The 23,608-nt window shown below is 35.8% G+C and overlaps 1 protein-coding gene across 7 annotated transcripts in view; it reads left to right on the forward strand.

The window, feature by feature from the left end:
- Window positions 1–7,257: 7,257 nt before the first annotated feature.
- LOC132784570 (forkhead box protein O) overlaps window positions 7,258–23,608 on the forward strand; it is a 37,972-nt gene continuing 21,621 nt past the window's right edge. For 2 of the 7 annotated variants that reach the window (XM_060790262.1, XM_060790268.1), the window contains exons 1-4: window positions 7,258–7,436; window positions 8,269–8,725; window positions 18,577–18,861; window positions 18,940–19,154. In XM_060790262.1, coding sequence (XP_060646245.1) covers window positions 18,645–18,861; window positions 18,940–19,154 — 432 coding nt within the window. In that variant the 5' untranslated portion in view covers window positions 7,258–7,436; window positions 8,269–8,725; window positions 18,577–18,644. Of the gene's footprint in view, window positions 7,437–7,488; window positions 7,507–8,244; window positions 8,726–18,576; window positions 18,862–18,939; window positions 19,155–23,608 lie in introns of those variants that run through there. The other 5 variants (XM_060790263.1, XM_060790264.1, XM_060790267.1 and 2 more) reach the window with 5 other exon arrangements.

Genomic DNA, 23,608 nt, shown 5'->3' on the forward strand with positions numbered 1-23,608 from the left:
TATAATGATTGAAAAATAAAATAAAAATTGTACAATTAAAGTTAGTACCCTTCGTTATTCAGCTCTAATGACTTGCTGTCAGTGGGAATTGTTTCCGAGTGTTGAACAGCTGAAACATGCAACTGAGATAATGACGTTGTTACCTATAGAAGAGTACTGAGTACTTACGCTGGGATGCTATCTGCGTCAGACTGGGGAATGCATTCCTTTCTCAAGGAGGGAAAGAGGGAGGAGCAATGAAAATGGTGCGAGTATCAGTGAAATGCCAGACACAAACCGGCACAAATGTCAACGGAGCATATACACCGATATGCCACAAATGTAGCCGACTATACAGCTATATATACAGCTAGATGAGAGAGTAAGAGAGAGAGAGAGAGAGTGGGTGAGTGGGAGAGAGTGAGAGAGGAAAGTGGAGTCAATCCACTCATATCTATAATTACAACAAAGAAGCTGCTGAGAACGTATGACGAGGCACAATTACAATTACAATTACAGCTGGCCGCAAATTGAGAACTGCATAAGCCCCAAACACACAACTAGACACAGCTACATATATATGTATATATGTGTATATATATGTATATATAGTATTTCCCATTGCCGGGAGCGTAATCAGCAAGGCCGAGAAATGTGCGAGTCGAAAGCTGTTTGCCCCAAAACTCCACCCGCCGCGCCTCCCCCAATTCACTCATTCCGCCCACTTTTGTTTGTTTTCTTCGTCGTCTCTTCTCTTCTCTTTCTATCACTCAACTTAACTATATATATTCTTGATAATCAAACGCACTCACACTTGCAACGCGCAAATATTATTGAGATAATGCAAAAGTCGAGCAGGCGATACGACAAAAATTTTCCAATAGCTGCAGCAGAAGCAGCGACTGCGACGGCGACTGCGACTGCGGCAGAAGCAGAGCAGCAGCAGTTGCATTGCGACAGGTTCAATGTAACCATGAAAAGCGCAGCAGCCACGTGCATATTGATGACAGGGGCGTGGCAGCAAAAGAGGCGATGATGTTGACAATAAAAATAATTAATAAATTCAATTATTAAGAATCTGATTGAATATAAAGAACATGTGACTCGGCAAATCTGTCATAATCCATAGCTATATTTTATAATATAGGAAATCAACTTTCTAATTAAGAATTGTTGTTTCTAAAACAAAATAATATTAAATATTAAAATGTGTTGTATTGCTCCATTAGATATTTTAATTTTTTAAGCTAAATAATAACTCCTTAAGCTTTTAAGACTATTCATTTAACATTAAATGACAAAAAAAAAATGTAAATTTTTTGATCTAGTAGAATAAGTTTAGCGTGCGCTTGGTATACTTGTATTTTAAAATGTGATGACAAGGAAAATTAATAAACATTTTTCACTCTTTTTTATGAATATAAAAAGTTTCAGATATTAAAAACTAAATAAACAAATAATAAAGACAATATTAGCCTAATTTATTTAGAATTTAGCTAATCAAATTCAAAGATTCTGTAAGTTTAATAACACAAAAGACCTATGAAAATAAATATAAGAATTGTCAAATCGCTTTTACTATACAAATCCTTTTTTATAACTAAGATTGGTATATGTTTTGTTTGTATTAATTTTAAAATATCGTAACTTCATTCTTGCAGTTTTTATAAAGCTCAGGAAATTTAAATTTCCCAAGTACTCTCCTTATAATAATCTGTTAATATGATTTCGTATATTAATATGATTTCACATATCATATATAACTATTTAATTTTTAAACATACTGTACTCTTAATATTTGTAGCTTAGAATTTTGTGTATTTGACTTTAAATTGAACAATGCACTTATTACTATGAGCACATGTGTATGTGCTTTAAAAATAAAATCGGAATATGTTCTAACATATTTAAATATGCCGTCTGTGTGCAACTTTGTTTTGCTTGTCTGCTCCAATTTCAATTCCTTACACTTTGCCAATAATGACGTCGATTTCCTTGGCTGCCGCTTGTCAGTTGCGCAAATGACGATTATGGTTTTGATTAGAGGGGAGTACTAATACTATTTGTAAGTAACATAAGTATGTCGAACAAGTCGAACAATATGCTCCAGTTGCATTAACCTAATTGATAACGCAAAAAATTGGGGTAAGAGCTGCATGCATATTAACATATATGCACAATATGTAATACAAATGAAGCATAAAGGGTCGTCACACATAATAATCTGATGTGAAACTATATCATAGAGATTTATTAATAAGAAAGACTCATCAGTCTCCCTTAACAATCGTTCTCCCTCCCACTCTCTCTCTCGACTTTTCTAAGGACTCGAACTAATTGTTTAATTAACAGGTTTTATAATGACTTAAGTAGGTCAGGGAAACAACTCCGTCCATTCAGCATATCAACATAATGGGCGTTGCTCAATTTACTAATGGGTATCCCGGGACCAAGTGATGTTAAGGGAGGGGGTGCACTTGTTGATATGGCAGCGACTTGGAGATGATGATGTGCTAATTTGAATGATGATTACGTGCTATACGTGTTGATATGCTGCCCATATACCTAGGGGGAAGTTTGCGGACAACGGAGAGGGGTGGGAAAGCTTTGAGGGGTAAATCAAGCTGCAAACATTAACAGCCTCTTTACCTGCCTACTAACAGTGCGTGTGCGTCTCTCTGTGTGTGTCTGTGTGTGTGTGAGTAGGCCCAAGGACACGCCATTAGCCTGCCTAACAACCCCTAGGAATGCCGTCGGCAAACAAAAAATAGGAAGAAACGAAAGAATAACCAAAGAAATCCAAGCAAAACGAAACGCCGTCGGAGTCAAAGTCGCAGCTCCGGTGGCCTAAGAAAAGCCTCTTCGGCGTCGTCGTCGTCCAACCAGCAGGCAGGCGGCAATTAAACGCCACTAACGTCGACGGCGCCAGCAACCTATTGCAGCAAAGGACGAGCTGCGCAGACGCCAGGCGAACACGCAAGGGCCACACCCACTAAACGGGCTCGGAGGCGATATTAACCAACAGTTAACAGCAGCCGACAAACGCCGACCGCAGCCTCCCCTCTCCAACCCCTCACCCCACACAGCACTCGTCGAAAAGTGTGTCAAGAAAACGGCGCCTCATGCCCAGGGTTGCGTATACGTGTTACGATTACCTGTCATAGCCAAGCAAGTCCTCAGCCAATGCAGTGCATCTCATTCGCACTTAGGCATCAGCCCATGCGTGCGAGTGAGTTGGCACCAGACGACAATGCATTTTGGGGGTTGAGTGAGTGACGAACACGAACGGGCAAGCGAGCGAGGCTGCGAAAAGAGTAAAGAACACACAGCGACGAGAGAAAGTTTATGCTGTGCTGTGTGTGAGAGAGCGCCACTTGTTTGTGTGTGTGTATGAGAGAGTTTGTGCGTGTGGAGAGCATGTGGAAGAGCGGCAGCCAGCAGTGTGTGGAGTATAAGTCGAAATCATACAAGTGGTCTTGTGGAACATAATAAGAGAGTGCTGTTAATCAGCTTAATAGCTTGTAGTAGATTAATTTATTAGCTGGCAAAATTTAAATATAGCGCAAGCATACATTGTAACCATACTTAGATTAATACTGAACTGTACAAAAAAGTATTCAGTGCAACTTTACGTTCCACACATTGGCTGAGTATCAGTTTAATTCGATTCACTGTATGGGGAGCACAATTCTTTTCCATTTACTATGTAGAAGTACATATTTCTATTTTCTTGTCGTTCTTTCAGCAACGTGCGTTTTGTTGTTGTTTTCGCTGTTCAACATTTCAGAACGACGCAATAGCCGCCGCGCTTGCTGCCGCAGTCGACGCAGAAAACCACGTTTTTGCGCTACTTTGGTTATACACACACACACGTAAATCTTTTGTAAATGTATGCGTGAATATCTGAGTGAAGTGACTGTGTGTGTGTGACTAGCTTTGCGTGTCATTTCATACCACATTAGGTAAGGTTAGGTTTTCAATTCTGTTTTCTAACTTCGCGCCGCTTGACGTTGGCACTTTGCCACACACACACACCCATACAAGAATACAGAAACATGTACATATATGTATGTGTTTCTGTATTCTTGTATGTGTGCATTTGTGGACTAACTTCACTTTTTCGCTCGCCATTCTCCAAAGCGATCGACCGGCAATGAGAGTCATGCCACTCTCTCTCCAATTTGCTTTCGCTCTCTCTATCTGTGTCTCTCTTGTATTCTCGCCGAACCTAAAATGCTCCAGTTTGTTTACATAAACCGCTCGCGTTGTGTTTTGTTGTGTGTTTACTTCCGCTTTCTTTGCATTTGTTTTTTGTGTTTTTGTTTTCATTGCCGCTACGTCCTAACCTGTTTGCTGCAGTCGCTGCGCTGTCATCAACATCAACGTCATCCTCGACACCACTGCAGCTGCTGCGCTGCCGCTGCTGACCCCCCTTTGCACCCCAATAAATATTTTCGCGTAGCATGTGGTTTTCTTCAATTCACATACCATACATACAAACACATACCACACACTACTACGTTGACTTATATGAATGTGTGTGTGTGTGTTTTTTTTATACGCTTTGCGCTTTTTGCCTATTTTATTGCGCTCTACGCCTTGTCTATTTTTTGCTAGTCTTCTCTCTGTGTGGTGTGAACTTGAAAGACCACGTGGTTTCTGTGTTGGCGATTCGCCAGTTTTGCCAGCTACACATTTGTGTTTGTGTTTGTGTGTGGATGTGATAGTGGATGCTATGCATGATTAAAGCTTGTGGACTCTCGATATTTTCAATGTGGATGTCATTTGTGGATGTTGCTCTTTTATCTTAATATCGTTGTTGTCTCTGCGACATCGTCGTCGTCGTCTTCTTCTAGCGGCATCAGGAAGTTCTTCATCAAATTTACATGCACACACAAGCAAGAGTTTATGATGTGTGTATGTGAGTAGCTGTGTGTGTGATACTCGACTCTAGACCCCGCTGCCATTTGCATATTAAGCGTCGTCATCAGCAAGCGTTCCACTCTGAGTATGTGTGTGTGTGTATACATAAGTCGCACTTTCATTGACGCCTCTAGGTTTGTTAGAAACGGGTGTTTGAGAATGATATTTCTATGGCCAAGAGAAGGGAAAGGGGGCTGGGCACATTTTTCTCTCAATTGCGTCAATTCTAAAGTCGTGAGCTCTTGTCTGATTGCGTTAATTACGTCGCTCAATTAATCATATCGCCTTTGGCTCATTAGCTTACTTTTACAATACACACATTGATATTTGCATTACAACACATTTGCATATTGCACAATTTGAACTCAGTTTTGTATAAATAATAGAAATATCTTGCGATCGATCAGAGCTCTTCCGATAGAACATAAATAACAGTAATAATCCAACCAAAAAAATGGCCATATTCATTTGGCATTCTATACACAGCAAATAACCAATCTATATTCCAGTTTAGACCCCATCGAACCAACAAATTGTTAGTAACCATATTCAAATTCGATTTGCGATACTCTAACAAACACACACATACACACACGCCGGCAGAGAGCAAACATTCTACACACACACACACGCTTAGGCAAACATTTGGCAAGCTCTAAACTCTACACACAGTAGTCTCCGCTCTGCGCTCTCCGCAGCACACACAGCACATTAACCAGAAATTATAATATTTTGAAGGCCAGTCAACGGCTGATATCATTACTCCCATCTAATTCCAATTGCGCCGACGTCGTGTTAAGATAATTTTTAAACTACGCCGTCAATTGTTCAGGCGGAGCTTAAAGCTTTGACAGTGACGTTGACGTTGACGACGACGACAGCCGCTGCGCATGCCTTGTGTCTAACGTAGGCGCGCAATGGAAATGTTATCGAGGCGAGGCGACGCGACTGCGCTGTTGTCTGAGACGTCATCAGTAGCCACACGTTGAGCTTTCGTCGTCACTCTTAAACTCTTTTTATGTGTGTGGACGGGGGAGGCGTTTGAGCACTTGAAAACTGAGTGTCGATTATGACGGCGAGACATGAAATTTCGACACGCGCCAAACAAAAAAGAAAGAGCATTGGCTGATCTCCCTCTCTTTTTCTGTGTCTGTCTTACTCGCGCTGTTAATCGATGCAATCGATAAACAAGCCGATTTTCGATATTACAAATGCAGACACTATTTATGGTTCAATAATTGAACCTGTTGCAAACCAGTCTGCAACTGTTTTGTTTTTGCGAATCGTCAACACTCATAAAATCACTTGCATTATTGCATAATGAACTAAAAAGAAATCGAACTGAATTTTTAAGAATGAGAAGCAAGAAGAGTGCGATGAGTATGCAAAGTTATTCAACTGGAAAATGCGAGAAAGAGAGAGAGAGAGAGAGAGAGAGAGAGAGAGAGAGAAAAAAGCAAAGCATAGAAACTAAATTGATTTCTGTCTCGTAAATTCTCATCGAAACATTCGATAGGCTGCAGCCCTGTGTGTAGTTTTTTCTGATTTTTTTTGCGTCCCTGTCGTTGGCCATAAAATGCCGCTAAGCCTTGCTTAAACGCTGGCAAAAGGCGTCTAGACTTCATTAGCAGCGTAATTTGTGGAATTTATGTGGCAGGCACATTAAAAAAAATGCTCAAATGCCGTATGAGCCAACCAGTCTATTGGGTGAAACTGGTAAAAACGACTCACGACGGCGACGACGACGACTCTCCCACTCTTTGGCCAAGTAATAAAATTCAAAGCCCCATATTCGTAAGGAAATTGCATTATCTGAAATGCAATTTGGACGTGTGTACAGATAACAGTCAATTTGCCTCTTATCATTGACCCCGCTGCTCTCACACGTTCAACAAAAAAAGAAGCAGCTTGCCATACAAAACCAACTAAATTTTCCAAAGTTATTATACTAAATTCCAAAAAGAAACACACACACACATAGCTGAACTATTGGCGTGTTATTTATTGCTTCGTTGGTGTATGAGTATGTGTTGTAATACTGAAGAGAAATAAAAACAAATACTAAATAAAATGTGAGCGCCAAAATACAAAACGTGCATTTTTGTTGTGGAACTCAAAATGTTGTGTGGATGCCAACACAGAGAGCAGCAAACACAAACACAGGCATCCAACCAGTCTTTGCTCTCTTGTGCCCAAAGCTCTCTCGATACACACACACACCACTACAATAGGGCCGGCCGCGCTTCGTGTTCGTGTCGCTTCGTCGTTGTCGTTGCCGTTTGTCGTCGTCGCTGCTGCTGCTGCTGGTTCTCGCTCGTTCGGTTTTTGTCGCTGGTTCGGTTTGTGGCGTTTCGTATACCAATCAGTTGTCAGTTCGCATCCAACTAGAAAGCAGTTAACGAGCAGAGTCCGTTGCGTTTGCGGTTAAAAGCCACGAGGTCGTTGAGCGTTTAGCGCGCTACTTAACCCCAACGTCACCAAATTCACCCGTACGATCACGTGTTCCCTCCCCCCTCCAAACCACGCAACGTAACGTAAATAAGTGCTCTGAAATGTGATAATAAAAGCAAAAGAGTTGAATTCCAAAATCAAAACATTAACAAAGTGAGAAAAGTGCGCACAACACGAAAGTCGAAAGCAAAATTCACAAAACACACATTTACACACACACACAAACACACAGTTATACAAATAAAGCAAAGAGACGGTGACAAAAGCATAAATAACTAAAAAAAAGCGTGTGAAGAATGCGTAGTAAGAAATTAAAAAAATAAATAAGAACAACGATGATCTTTGCTGACTGCCGGTCGCTACACACACACACATAGAAAAACACAGAATACTGGTGCAAAATCAAAATATATTTTCAAATTCAAATTGGAGTAAAAAGCAACAAAATAAATAAAATCAATTTTTTTCCATTTGAACTTTAAACATACGAATACATAAGCCAGCCTATTTGTGTGTAAATGAGAGTACGTGTTCGAGTGTGTGTGTGCTTGTGAGTGTTTTGTGTGTGCGCTTTTTGTAGATCGTCGTCGTCGTCGACTGCGCAGCACGCTTTCATTGAATTCTTATAAGAATTCCAATTAATTTCTGTATGCGTCCAATTGGCATGAATTGGTGACGTGACGCGATCCCGCGCTCGCATCTATCTGTCCCTCTCTTACTCGCTCCTCGTCTCTTTACAAAGCTGTGGCGCGCTCTTTTTTCCTTTTTATAAAGCTTTTATACATACGAACGGTGTACGTGTGTATTTACATACATACGCACATACATACGTACTTATGTGTATATTTGCTCTTTATTTATTTTTTTTTATTATTGCTAAGTTAAATACAGTTAAATTTGTATGTTTATATGTAGCTCAAGCAGCCGCCCACAAAACAACAACAACAACAGGAGAAGTACATATGTGTTTGTGTCTGTGTGAGCAAAAGAAATCATGCGAGTTAGCCTACAAAAAAAGAAACAACAACAACAACAAGAAAACAAAACAGAGCTAAATAATAATTAATACAAAAAACCTGCACAAGTTTTGCTAAAAAAAAAAAAAAACAACCAAATAACATAAATACGTAAATATTCATATATTATACCCTATAATATAAAAGACAACCAACAACAAGTGAATAAAAAAGGCCGAAAGGAAAACAAAACAAATCAAATACATACGTAAAAAATTAAGAAATAAGTGCAAAATAAATTCAACAAAAGAATCAAAACACAACAAGTTCAAAACGCAGCCGATAACAGCAACTTTAAGCAAAACAGGAGCAACAACAAAAGCTTTTCTTTGAAACGTCCAATTGGATTTACACAGGTAAATAACAGTTATAAATGGAATATTTGCAAGTGTTTAAGTGTGTGTGTGTTTGTGTGAGTTTGTTATATAAAGACAGCTGCCCAATTAACGCCTACAAAATGGGTGTTTTTTTTTCCTAGCTTGTCAGCAAGCGGCATTTTTATATATAAATGTATTATTTATATAGTTTTGCAGTGCAGTGCAAATGTATCTTTGAGATACTTTTAAATTTCTCTTAATTATAGAAACAAATTGAGATAGTTCAAAAAATTTAGATTTGTTTTATTGTTAAATTCCAGTAAAAATTGAAAAAAGAAACACGAAAATGTTACTAAATAAAGATTAAAATAATAAATTCTGCAAATTCTACAAAAATATCCACAAGATACTTTTAAACTTTAGTGTTACAATATAGAGAAAAAAAGGCTCCAACTATTACAAACAATTTAAATAGGATGTTGCATACCTTTTTTTTAGGCAACAAACTGAATATTTGCAGTCACAAATGTATCTTTCGAATACTTTTTAACTTCAATTGTTTCGATAAAGAAAGGAGAGTTTAAACTACATCCAAAAATTTAGCTGGATTGTCTTTAATTAATTTGAAAAGCTACAAGCTCAATATATATCCAGAAACAAATATATCTTTTATATATAAGCGGCAAGTTGGAAGTATCTTTTTGATTTTCCGGTCTATTTGGAAGTCTTGCCTGCTTTGTGGTCTTTGCTGCAGGGCTTTGATTTTGATTAGTTAGCATTTTGTTTGAGAGTTCAGTGCAGAGATCTTAATTAGAGCACTACTGATAATACGTCTAAAAATAACACGCGTCGCTGATAGCAGCGACTACAGCGCGTGTCGCACCACAGACGATGTCGTTGTCGTTGTCGCTCTGTTGTTGTTGCTCTCTTGTTGTTGCTGTTGTTTTTGCTGTCGCTAGTTGATATTTATACCCTTTTTGAAAACGTACTACATATCTCAAACAATATTGTTTCACACAATGTTTAAGTACTCAAAGGAAGCTTCTTCTTCGAATTCGGGGAATGAAAAAAGCAGATTGCTAAAATTATAATAAACATTCTTTAACAGAACGAAGTTAGTGCTTGGGTCAATTTTAAGAAATGTACAGATTAAAGTTTATAATTTGAATTCATTTGGAAACACACAGTTAACATTTTTTTATTCGATTAATATTCATTGAAAGTTATATTTTTATTCCGATATTTGTGGTTTTTGTTTGATTCGTTTAATGTTTAAAAGTTTAAGAATACTTAAGACTAAACGTAATTATAATTTTACGATTATTGCATAGGGCAGTCTATAATTATAGCAATAATAATTATTAATTTCCTGAAATTACATGTCAACTACACATTACTTTAGTTGCATTTTCTATTATATTTTAGTTGTATACTTGTTAATCGCAATCTGAACATTTTTCGCAAGACTTTCTTTTTCGTTTTTTTTAGGAGAATATTGAAAAAATTTTGTTTTATTTATTTTCGAAAATATAGCGTTGACTTCTCAAATTTTGATTTGCTAAATATTGACAAAATAATTATTAATTTCATGATTCCTTTAGATTTCTTTTTTTATTTCCTTTAAATTTTTCCAGTTTGTTTCTAAGCTTTCTTTTTGCAAATGTTCTCTAAATATTTTCTACAAGATGTTCATGTCATACTATAGTATTTTAGTTATTACCTCCACAATCCAGTTATTTCCTCGTTTTTCTGTTTTAGTTTATTGGGAAAATTTGCAGGCTTTCTTTCCTAAATAAATGCTCAGTCATTGTGATATTGCATATTGTAATATTTCTGTTTTTTTTTTGTTGGACCAAACAAAATTGACATTGAAATGTGATTAAGCTGCTAGTTTCTTTATTAAATGGGTCGATTTTTCAATGGTCACTGACAAAAGAGATAGAGAGAGAAAGAAATGAAGAGAAAGAGAGACAGAAATTGCGATAAGTTGTCATATACTCGAATTACTCGTGTATTTATGTAAATGTCTTATCTATAGCCGCTGGTGGTAGTTATAGATTAAAGTCGGGCATATCTTCGAGTGTTTGCTGGCCACTTTTACAGATAGTGTTCTATGATAAGGTTGGGCCAAAAAGTTTGCCAAATGATAGTTGTGAAGTTGAAATGAAATTGTGGGAATGGGTCAAGCACGAGTCGAAGTGTATAGTAAAATATTATATATGTTATATTGGCGATTAGAACTTCCTTATATATGAAACATCTCAAGCGTCGTCGTCATTGCTGCTGATTGATCGAGAGTTGATTTTGTTGTTTGCCCGACAGACTTTGATTTGTATTTGTAAACAAAGCACAGCGATCTCTATGGACTTTTTTTTTTTTTACAATTTTTTTTGCATTTATTATTATTCATTTGGCAGCCGCTTTCCCTTGCACTCCTCCCTTTGAATGCAATGCGCGTGTTTCTCTCTTTTTGACCTCAGTCCCAGCCACGTGTAGAGCTAAGGAGCGAAAGAGTCGGCAAATGGCACTTTCAATAAGCTTCTATTTGAATGCGCTTCCGTGATAATTGAGTTAATAAATTAATAACAAGTTGATGCGGTTCTCGACGAAAACTAGATGCGCTGTCTACTGAATTGAGTGGCGTACACTGAGACACAAAAGTGGGTGGATTTATATATGGAATGCTAGTAAGAAGGGTTTAATGTTACTATTTTCAAATAGAAATATATTCGATTAGAATAATAATATATATATATGTATAACTTAACCAAATTAAAGTATTTTAAGAAAGATTCTGTTATATTCCCTTTCTACTGATTTTTTTTAAAACAGAAAAATATAATACAAACAGAAAAATAAATAGAAGACTGTACTCTAACAAATTGATAGATTGTAAATATTTAAGTCCGTATAATTATAATAAAATTTTAAAACAGAATTTAGCCAATTATTTCTGTAAAATTACGTTATAACGATTTTATCATCGTTTTCACCGTATTTAAAAAGCAAATTAAAAAATGGTAATAAATAAAGTATGATAAAATAAACATTTATTAACATAATGAAATTGTGTTAAGACGTGCTCAAACACAAAATAATAAAATACCGCTAAACTGTAGTATTTATGCGAAAAAATACTGCATTTACTTAGTGGAGTTCCTGTCAAAAAGAATACATTTTTAGAAAGTGAAATTTGGAATGAAGATTCTGAGGATTATAATAAACAAATTTTTCTTAGTAGATGCCCGCGAATCTAATTATTATTCGATGTACCCCTTTTTTGTGTGCAGTGTATGAAAACCAGAATGCGTCAGCGATATCAGCAGAGCAAACTGCAGTCGCCTCTTTTGGCACTTTCTTTGTTGCATTCCAGTCGCCTACAACATTTGAGTGCAGGCAGTGAACGGGTGAAGGAGATAGAGAAAGAGAGAGCGTGTGAGATTGTGAAAGAAAGAGAGGGAGTAAGTGTGAGAGCGAGAAGGGGGAAGCACGTGTGGGTGCTAGAGGCGAAGATGATTTACTTAAGACCTGTAAATAATGAAAACTAATGACAGAATCATGCAAATGAAATGCTTGCGACCGACTCGAGAGATGCATACTCAAATAGACAAAAGTGTAATCGATAAACGATAAACGATTAATTGCAAGTTCAGTTGGCAAACTTGTTGGGCAAGGCTTAAGCAGCGATAAGCTGACAGTGTGTGCATAATACTTTGATATATTTATATCCACATAGAATGTATTGCCTTGGCAACAAACGAGTGCAGTTCGCAGTCGCTTGCTGTTATCGCACAGTGATAACAGAGAGAGAGGGAAAGAATATGTGTCTGAAGCTGAAGTGATAATAGTGTGGCAAACATTTCAAGTGCAGCAAAGTGCAAAAAAAAGAGGCTAAATAACAAAAAAATATGGTCACGATCACTTCAATAGATCTTTAATCAATGCATGCCACATGCTGTGGCAAGTGAAGGTGGCTGAAGAGTTTGGCTTTGTCAGCGCCGAGTTTTAGGCCTAAGTAGACCACACCAAGCTCTGAGTTCAGACCAGTTAAGGTGCCAGCTGTCAGCTTATTTAGTTTTCTGCTCACTCATTCACTCTCACTCAGGCGCTCTCGCTCGCACTCGTTGCTGTTTGGCTGTCTGATTGGAGGGCCGCCTCTTGAGTGTGCAGCGTCTTTATAAAGCAAAAAAAAAAAGCAAAAGCAAAGCAAAGCCAGCGCTGACATACTTACTTTTGCTTAATAATCCTGTTTGACGAGTTATGCCAAGCACATACACTTATATCTTCGTATGTGTATGTGTGTGTGTGGTTGTATCTTCTACTCGTATGAGTATCTTTTACTTCCACGTAACTGAACCTGGCCATGTGCGAGAAGGGTTTAGCCGGAATAACATCACATGAGCATCTGTTTTGGTCGCCTGTTTGCCTGCGATCTCTGCTGATAACATTAAATGTACGCATATATATATGTATATACTACTATATATAGCAGTGCTTATCATTCAGGTCGGTCCAGTTAAGCGCGCATATATCTATTTTTATCTGTTGGCCAAAAAACGTTATAATCGACGAAAGAGAATGTTGAGCAGCACAAATTACATAACAATGTTTCTTTTCTTTTCTTTTTGTTTTTGCTTATATTTTATTTCTATTTCTCTTTCTCTTTCGCTCTTTGTTTGTGCATCTTTTGTTGCTTAATTTCTGTTTCGCCTATATGTGTGTATATAGTATAGTATCTAGAGTGTTTTTTTGTTTATTGCTTTATGGCTTATTTCGTCGTATTCTTTTTATTAATTTCGCTCTCTGCAAATCTCGCTTCTATATTTTTTTTTTTTGTGTGTTCTTTCAAACCTGACACTTTTTGCTAATGAGTTTCTGTCAAATGGAACTTTTCCTTTCAGCAAATTGCAAATTGTTTCAGCATTAATTTTGGGGTGTGTTCTTGGCGAAATTTCGAAAATTTTGCCATCCCGAAACCGTTTTTGGTTCCATTTCGAGAATTGTGTAATATTTGTGTTCGCCTCGCCTACAGAATTAGAACAAACATCGCGTTCAATTTGTCAGTTGTTCAATCATTCAAATGCTAATTTCTTTTCGCCCACACAAAATGCTGTTGAAATTCTGTGCGATCCACTTTACGTTTTACGTTTTTACTAAGAAATGTGAACCAAATTCTCCGTGCTTGCGGCTCTTTTCACTGATTCATTGTAATAATAATGGGCCCCGTTCTGAATTATACTCGCATTCGTAAATGTTTTTAGTTTCGAATACGTTTTTACTTTCATCTTGCGCGCGTAGGTCTATTTAGTTTTTGTTGTCTAGGTTTTTGTTTTGAATGCGTTGGCGTTGAATTCTCTTTCTTTCACGTTCTGTAAACTGTAAACAACAAGATCTGAATCCAGCTGAAGAGTGGAAAAATAGTGAGTAAGATCTAATAAATGCGTCATTTAAACTAAAGTCAATACTATAAAATTGGCCACATTTATAATTAAGTTCTCTTCATTCTAATGAAGTCTCTTCGAAAACAAATTACGCTGAAGTTTTGGAAAATTTTAAGCAAATGCGATCTAATCTAATCTTAATTACTCTGGGTTAAGTATCTAAAAAAAAGGGGAGTAGAATATACTCGACAAATTCAAATTAAATTCCGGAAAGAATCTACTGCTGAATTTCTTGTATATTAAATTAATAAAATATGTAAATTTCATATTTACTTTTTATGTTGATTACTAATTTGTAAGATTCTCCAACCTGTACGTTAATAGATGACGCAGCCCATAAATGATAAAGATGACTAAATCAATCCGAATTCTGAATTCTGTGCTCTGTTATTGTTTTGATGTTTACGTTTGTTCTGATTTTCTTAAGAATTTCAAATATATCTACAGATTGTATGTAAATGTTTATGGTATTTTGGTATGTGTGTCCGTTGATGACGTTCGTAAATGTCATTCTTATTTTTATTGTAAATTATTTAGCATTTATGTGTTTCTGGGTGACATTTGGCGGGCAACAAGTAGCCGTTGTTCATTTCATTTCATTTCATTTAATTGTGCGACGCAATTTTTCGCACTGTTTCGAATATATATGCATATTTAAGCCATACAACTAAACATACATATGCATACTAATGTGTGGATTATTTTTAACTTGGAAGCAATTGTTGCACCTAAAATTAGATGTCAGCCAGCTATCAACGAGTGAAACAATTAAATTTTGAGCTAATGAGTTAATTTCTTACATTTTAACGCGCAGTTAAATGGGTTTATGATATGTTCAGGAATTTAAAAAAAAAAAATGTATTTTTCTTATGATAATTGATCAAAATTAATTATTTAAATGTTAAAAGAACTTTTTGAACAGTATAATAATAATGAAATCTGCAACATTTGTATGTTTTCGATAATTAATATTAGTATTTTTTTTAAATTTATTTAAAAATACCAGATAATAAAATATCATTTGCATTTCTAACTTTCAGTTAGTTAAGTTTAGTAGCTGCATAAGTACTGAACTCCATCCACCTATTTTTAGAATTTGTTTTGTTGTTGTTTTTTTTTTTTAGTTTTTATTGTTATGCTCTTTGCTGTTAGTGTCTAAGGTCAGTTTGAGGTTCATTCCAGTTCAGTTCAGTTAGTTGCTTGTGCGGTTTTTTCCTGTCGTTAAATGTTTCCAATTCGTTCTCATTATTTACGGCCATAAACTAGTCACTTTAAGATATAGTATATAATGTAATGCGATGATGACACAAAACGCGACCTCTCCACCAAATAATTTCATTACGCAAAAATATTTAACGACTGGGAATTTCAGAAGGACAATGCTTTGTATAAAAAGAATAAGTTTTAGGTTTTCAAGATATAATTCGAGTATTAAACTGCGATGAAGGATTAAATTTCAAAACTATTTATGAAGAATTAGTTTTAAGTGTTTAAGATTTGCTTAAAGTATTTAATTGCGATGCAGCATAACATATAAAAACTGTTTAAAAAGATTGAACTGTACCATATTTTTAAGACTTTGATTAGAGTATTAAATATTCGACTATGTAGTGTTAAAAGCTTTACGAGTTGGATCTAGTATTTTTTTGGCACTCTGCGATAAATTGGCTTCTTTTTTGGGCGGGTCAGTGATGCTTGTTACGAAACTGGAATTCTTAGAATAACTAGCGTGTGTGTAGTTTCCCAGCACAGGTAGATTCCAAAAATATTCACACACACACGCATACACGTAAATTGATGTGTATGTGTATTTATAAGAAGAACATCGTTTGTTGTTTGTTATACTTCCGTGTTCTGTGCTGTGCTTGTGTCTCAAGGTATTTCTCCGTCGCCATCTCTGCCTCCTACATACACACACACTCAACTTATAAAATTTTGTGGACCTAGTGCGCCACACAACACAAAAATTCAAAGGCAGCAAAGAAATGTCGAAAAGCAAAGCAAAAAAAAATACAAAATGAAAACAAACTCAATAAAAAAGGCAACAAAAACAAAAAGTTTGCGGCGATCAACGGTCGTTGTTTTGCGCCTCTTTCGTTAAAATTTCATTGTACATATTCAACGAATGTGTGTGAGACTCGCATGTGTGTGTGTGTACTCTGCGAGAGCGCAATAGATGTGTGTGTGTGAGGTGTGTGTATTTTAATTCACACACATTTTCAATTTGTTTACAAAGCTCACGCAAAAGAGAGCAATCGGGTAATCGGTCAAACGGCTTAACGAAGAGCGAGAAGAGAGGAAGAAGTGTTTGCCTCTTTTGTTATTATGGTGAGTGTGAGTGCGAGTCTGTTATCAAATTCAACGATTTAAGAGAGCGCGTCAAATGTGTATGAAAATTTAAATTGAAAGGAATTGAAACTATTTCAAAATGCAAAACCACGCAAATGTTAATATTATGTATACAAAGCATATATAGTATATGTAGATAAGTGTGCGTGCTGTATATACATATATACCACAAAGTCTCCAAAATAACAATAACAGCTTTTGAAATTCGTGCAAAGTTCGTCAAGCTGCAGTCAATCTCCAAAAAGCTTATCAGCTTCCCCGTGCAGACAGCGCGCGGCCAGTGTCAATAGACTTTTGATAATGTACATATGTACTATATACATAAATATGTATATGTATGAGCAAACGATGTATATAGAAAAGATTGCTGGCGTTATTTTGGTTGCCTTTTATATTATCAGTTATTGGGAATTCTATGCATTTCGTTCTCAATTTAATAGTTTCGTATGCTAAATTTAGTCACAAAAGCAACCGCGGCGAATGCAGCGAATGTCTCCACATTGAAATTGATGAATTTTAATTGAGTTCTCAGCGAATGCCTGAAGATTGTGCGCGGCATACGACAAGATCATAACCCATAATACATTATCGTCCAATGTCGTCCTCGTCGCACATTCCACTGATAGAGGCAGAAGTCTACACACACGCAGACACACACACACAGACGATCATTTCACAGACTCAGAAATATACGCACTCGAAACTATTCAGAAGAATGCACACCCCCTTTTGATAGTCAACGATCATCTCATTGCTCCTTAAATTGAATTAAAACAAAGCGAAGTAAATGCAAAAGTTATACAACGTCCCTATACCCTGTAAGTTTAATAAAAATCAGTTACAGGTCTTGTAGAGTTTTATAGTATTTCTTGTAGATTTTCCAATTTTATACAAGTGTTAGATAGCTTGTCCCAAGACAAGTTCAATAAATTTGAAATGTTTTCGTCGGCTTGTAGCCAATATAAATATAAATACCAGCAAATATGGCAGCGCCGTTCTATTTTTCTAAAGCTTTTAGTATATAAAGATAGGTATGGCAGCGCTGTTCCCATTTTTGTTTTAGTTTTTAGTATATAAAAGATATCAAATCGTAGCCAAAGTACAATAATTTTCCTAACATAATGAGTTACGACCCTCGACTCTGGGCTCAACTCAATAAATTTGAATGTTTTCGTCTGGAAGATACCCTGTAACTAATATAAATATAATCTGGTATGGCAGCACCGTTTTTTTCGTAGATAACAGTACATAAAGATAATGAAACTAAGACTAATTACAAAAGCTTTCGGCTAACACATACCCTGTAGCTAACATATAAATGAACTTTCAATCACGTAAATGATTTATAAAATGGTACCAACTAATGAATTTAGCTTAGTTGTCTAAGAAGAGCGCAAATAGTCAGTTAAACGTATTTTTTACTATATGAACTTAACGTAATTCACGCTGAAAGCCATAACAAATTTCTGTTTAAAAAATTTCACTGACAAAACGAACTCGTAAATTTTTCAAAACACTTAAAGATCGCGTTTCGTAATCGGTTTCCGTGCATTCAAACAGGTTAGATCACTTTGAAGCGAGAGATCGAATTAAGTTTCGGGGACTATACATCGACAGCTTCTTCCTACTAAATATGTTAATCGACGAGCAAAGTGAATGTGTATGTGTTTCAGTATGTATTATGAAACAAGAGTGTGCATGCTTGAGAATTAAACGTAATGACAAAATGACACGATATAATGATTTAATGAAATTACTAATGACTTCAAGGGTTTAGCAAGATGGGAGCTCAATTGAAAATCGACTTGATGGAGTCAATTTAAATGCTGTATTTAGCCGAATTGAATTTGACTCGTTCTTGATAAATCAATCAAACGATTCAATGAAATTGCTAATGATATCAACATTACTTTACATCATAATAACTTTATTTATATATTTTACTTTATTAGTGAAATTCCATTTAATATGAATAATTATGTATGAAACCATCTCTTTTTCCCTTTCATCTTTAATTCAGAAATTGAAAAATGATATATTAATGAAATTTGTAATAATGAAGCTTATTATTAACCCATCTTATTTTCTCTTTCTTTGTAGCCTTTAAGTTTTGGAGCTAGCGGACGAAAGCTTTAAAGCTGCAACTCCAAAACGAACTGTTCGCCATCATGGACGGCTTCCCACAGGACTGGCCCAATCTGCCCAGATCAGACAATGGACTACAAATGGATCAACTGGTAAACGAGCTGCATCCAGATGCCGCCTTCGAGCCACAGACACGCGCCCGCTCCAACACCTGGCCATGTCCACGTCCCGAGAATTTTGTGGAGCCCGTCGACGAGCTCGATAGCACAAAGGCCAGCAATCAGCAACTGGCACCGGGTGGTAAGCAAACTTGCCCCAATTGCAATCAGTTGAAATATGTCTTTTATGGCTTTCTCTTCCTTCTTTATCATCATGCAGATTCACAGCAGGCCATACAGAATGCGAATGCGGCCAAAAAGAACTCATCCCGTCGCAATGCATGGGGTAATCTATCCTATGCTGATCTCATAACGCACGCCATCGGCTCTGCCACCGACAAGCGTTTGACGCTGAGCCAAATCTACGAGTGGATGGTTCAGAATGTGCCATACTTTAAGGATAAAGGCGATTCGAATAGCAGTGCAGGTTGGAAGGTGAGTGTTTGAATAAAATTTTAAGTGTAATGCGAACTGGTTTATTGCTTCATAATGAAGTAATTCAAAATTTGGAAAGAGTAAATTAAACTCAAAGGCAAAACTCAAAGGTTTGACTAGAAAATAATTCATAAATAGGATTATTGATTCGAGTTTTGAAAACCTAGAAATGTGAACTAGTTCTTTTATATATACTTATATCTATCACAAAGCCAAGATTGAAGATTTAAGATTGAATATAAAACACAATTCATCGTCTTAAATTGGGATTAAAGATTACAATTATCAAAATCTAAAACAGAGAACTAGTTCTTTTATATATGTTCATATACAATATATAAATTCATTTAATTCACAACAACTATAAAATTCATGATTGATTCATCACCTTAAATTAGAGCATTTATTAAAGTACTAATGTCTTTAACCGGTTCAGTTTAGTACTTCATTTAAGTGCGCTGAATAATTATCGATTCACGACTAAATCTTACTATATATAATTAATTTATCTATTCCTAGTACAATGCGAACTGGTTCATTTAACTAGTTCACGCAGTTAAAATGACATGAAGTGAATGAATTAAGCAATGAATGAATGAATGTTTCAAGTTCATGGCCAAAGAAGGCATGAATGAAAGAAAGGGAGGGATTACAGCTAGAGAAAGAGAAAAGGCGAACAAAATAGAGAAAGAGTCAAACAATCGTTTGTTATACTTTAGTTTTGTTTTTTTTGCTGAATTTTTTTTGCGAGGTTTGGTTTACTTTTTTTTATGTCTTTCTTTTTGGTTTCTGTTTTTTTTTTTGTGTATATAATTCTCATTCATTTTATGCTTTTCTTTTTTTTTTGTTGCTGTTCTGTTTTTTGTATCGTTGTGTGTGTGTATTTTTTTTATGTGTTTCTGTGTCTCGGTCAGCGGCCCGTTGTCTTGTCATCGTCATCGTCATCGTTGTCATCATCCTCTGTTGTTTGCATTGTCGCGTTTCCACTTGTTGTGCATGTTACTTAATAAATACATGAATTATTACATGTGCTCGTTTGTCATACATTTCCCCCCTCTCCCCCTCTCTTTCCCCTTGCTCTATTTAGCCCCCATTTCCCCTTCCTCAGCTCGTCTTTTGGCTATTTGCGTGGTCCACGCTTCGTCACTGAAAGTTGCAATTAATGCGCTTTTATCTTTTGCTGGCGAATGGCAAAACGTTTTTTCTACGTTTTGTTTACATCCATTCATACGTAAATACAATAGTACAGTAGTAAAACACACACACACACACAAGTGTTACTGTAGTTCAATTTACTTCAAACTAGAAGATTCTTTCAAAAAATTAAAAGTGAATTTCAATAACATGTGAAATTAAAATCGAATTTCAATAAACTGTGAAATTTAAATCGAATTTACTTAATTACTTGTAGTATAGACATTTTGATTAATTGCAGTTTCAATCAGGTTTCTTTGCTGGTTTTGTCTTCTTGTATTTTTTATACAGACTATTATTATTTGTCTTTTTTTTGTGGTTGTTGTTCTCCTGATAAGTACAAGTGTATTCGTGAGTGCTTCTACAGTCATTTTTTTGCAAGCTATCAAATTTTCGCAAGTTCATTGACTTTGCATTCGTATGTAATTATAAGAATATGTATATTAATTTATATGTACAATATGTACATACTGCCAGACAAGTTAAATTTGTATTTAACTTTTTAAAATTGGAAACAAGACAATTAGGAGCATGCTGGACCTTGAGATATCCATTAGTTAGTTGAGTTTAAGTCGAATACGTAAAGCGATTGTCGTGAAATTTTCAGGATATGTAGTGAGCGTCGTAAAAGTGCATATCTGCAAATATAATATAATTTAAGATAAGCTGTAGTAAGATGATAAGCGAGTTTTCGGAATATGTACATTAAAATATATATCTCAAAATAACGTCTGTCATCAAAAATTTGATGTAATTTTGATGAGCCTTAGATGTTCGTTGGGAATAAGTCGATTTTATTAAAAGAATGTGCTGAAGTTTTTAGAATATGTAGCATATAAAATAAAAATATAATATATATTTGTAAATATAATAATACTCAAGACTACTTAACAAAAAAATAAAAATATTTCATTTTATGTTTGTGATAAGCGACAGACAGACTTGTCTTTTAAAAATTGCTTAAGTTAAGTCGTCGTCTGTTGGTTACCCTTAAAAAGTATCTTTTGTCAGGGTACTTAAAAATCAAATTTAATTAATTACAAGTTCAAGTGCAAGCAATGGTTTTGACATAAAATAATACGTAATTAATTAAATGTTATAAATAGATTGTGATCACAAGAACCGGATTCTTTTGTTTGCTTGCAGCGTAACTATGACTTATTGATTATCACAATTCCGCATAAAAATGATGAAATTTTGTTATAAGTACATGTTCCACATAATTTCACATTGCAATGCGCAGAAAAACTTTCGCCTTATTGTTTTGATGATACGTGTGTGTGTGTGTGTGTGTGGGGCACTTCATGGTCTCTTATCATTTTCAATAGAACTCTACGTATTCGCATGAAGTGTTGTGCGTCATGCACGTGATTTTCATACTCACTACGCGCCGTTGTCCGATCATAAATTTCGCTGATGTTACCACTTTTGCCCATTTACCAGACTTTATGGCCAGCTTTTGTTGTTGCTGTAGTTTAGCACCTCGCTGTCTGCGAAATGTTAAACAAAAAAGAAAAAAACCAAAGAAGAAGTAAGGGAGCGAGAACGAGAGCGAGAGCAAAAGAGAGGGAAAGAAGTGAAGAATTTGCTGGTCTGGCGACATCCGAAACTCATATTTTGATGATACTCAAACTAGAATCGCATGAGTATTATGATTGTTTATAATTATTTTCGCGGAAGTAGTCAAGTGTCGCTCAGTCGCTTGGTCGCTTCGTCTCTTCGTCTGTCTGACGTTTTGCTCCCTTTTTGGCGATTACGCGGCAAAATAACAACGTGATAAAGAAACCGCAGCGTAGACAACGCAATGATGACGCTTTGCGAGGGGGAAAATTGAGACGACTGCTGATTGGGCAAAGAAAGTACGCAGTTAGCATCCATGAGATGAGACAGATACAGATACACAAATCGGCAGATCGACAGATGCACACACACACACACACAGATACACACAAATACAAGAAAAGTTTGCGACTATTTTTAGTGGGCACAACTTTCCGGTTCTGCGTCGGTTGAAAGGGACAGTTGCATGTTGCAGTTGGCTAGCTAATTTATGCAACACGTTGCAAGTTTCTATACTTAGTCAGATGTCAGTCTGCAACTTCTTTGCTCTCTCTTGCCACATAACGAAGACACCTTCAGCGGCGCTTCCTCTTCAATAAAAACTGAAATGACATTTGTGGAATTTTAAATTTGGCTTCGTGGCTTGTGGCAACATTCACATCGCATTCACAACGTATTCACATACAGACACTCACACTCACCCTCGATTGGCCATTGAACCTGTGCCAACATTTCTTTTTTTTTTCTTCTCGTTTCTTTTTCTCCTCTTTGCTTTTGCTGTTTAGTTCTTTTATTAAAAACAAAAAAGGAAAAAAAAAAAAAAATAAACGAACGTTGCAATGCCCGCTATATATACATACATATATATAAATATCTTTATTTTTTGTTTTTGGCAACGATCCTCCAACGTGTTAAAATATATTTTTGGCCCACACACTTTGCGGTTTTTATAGCTCGGTGCAGTAATTAAATGAAAACTTGCTTAGAGCTCTTGATTTATGGCAATGCGATGTTCTAAAAATATATCCGCAAAAAAGAAATATTTCCCAGAATCATTCCAGCTTGTCTCCCCCAACTGTTTTTTTTTCACGTTTATACTTAGTAGTCGTAAAAACTAAACGTTACCTCAATGCTGATTCAATTTCGCATGTAATTGCTTATTACATCAGCTTTAACTATCTCTATTTATTGTTTGCTTATCATTTGTCAATATTAGCTAACGTCAGTCAGGTGGGAAAATTCATTCCGTGCACTGCAACTGCAACTGACTTAACTCGACTTTAAATCAAATCAAATGGCGTTGTAAAGTTTAAATAATTGGATTACTTTGTACACATTAAGTTGATAATTAATTGTATATATTTACATTTTAATAGATTATCAATTATATATATTTCTCTTATACTATTTCGTAATTTTCTATTTTTAGTTTTTTGCTTAAATCCCTTAAAAAACACCTTTAGTTTATTAGCTTAATAATTTCATTCTATGTTTTCTATGATTTTTTTCTCTTTCTTTGATTTATTGTTAATTGCGTTGACGACAAAATATTAGTCACTATTTTTTTAATTTAGTGCGCTCTGCATATTCTTAAATTGTATAAAGGAAACTAATTTATTGCGTACAATTATTTGTATTTTTCACTACATTATTTTCTGTATATTAATATTCCTTTATTTGCTTAATAATTTCATTCCAAA

Source organism: Drosophila nasuta, chromosome 2R (genome assembly GCF_023558535.2).
Source record: "Drosophila nasuta strain 15112-1781.00 chromosome 2R, ASM2355853v1, whole genome shotgun sequence".
NCBI lineage: Eukaryota > Metazoa > Arthropoda > Insecta > Diptera > Drosophilidae > Drosophila > Drosophila nasuta.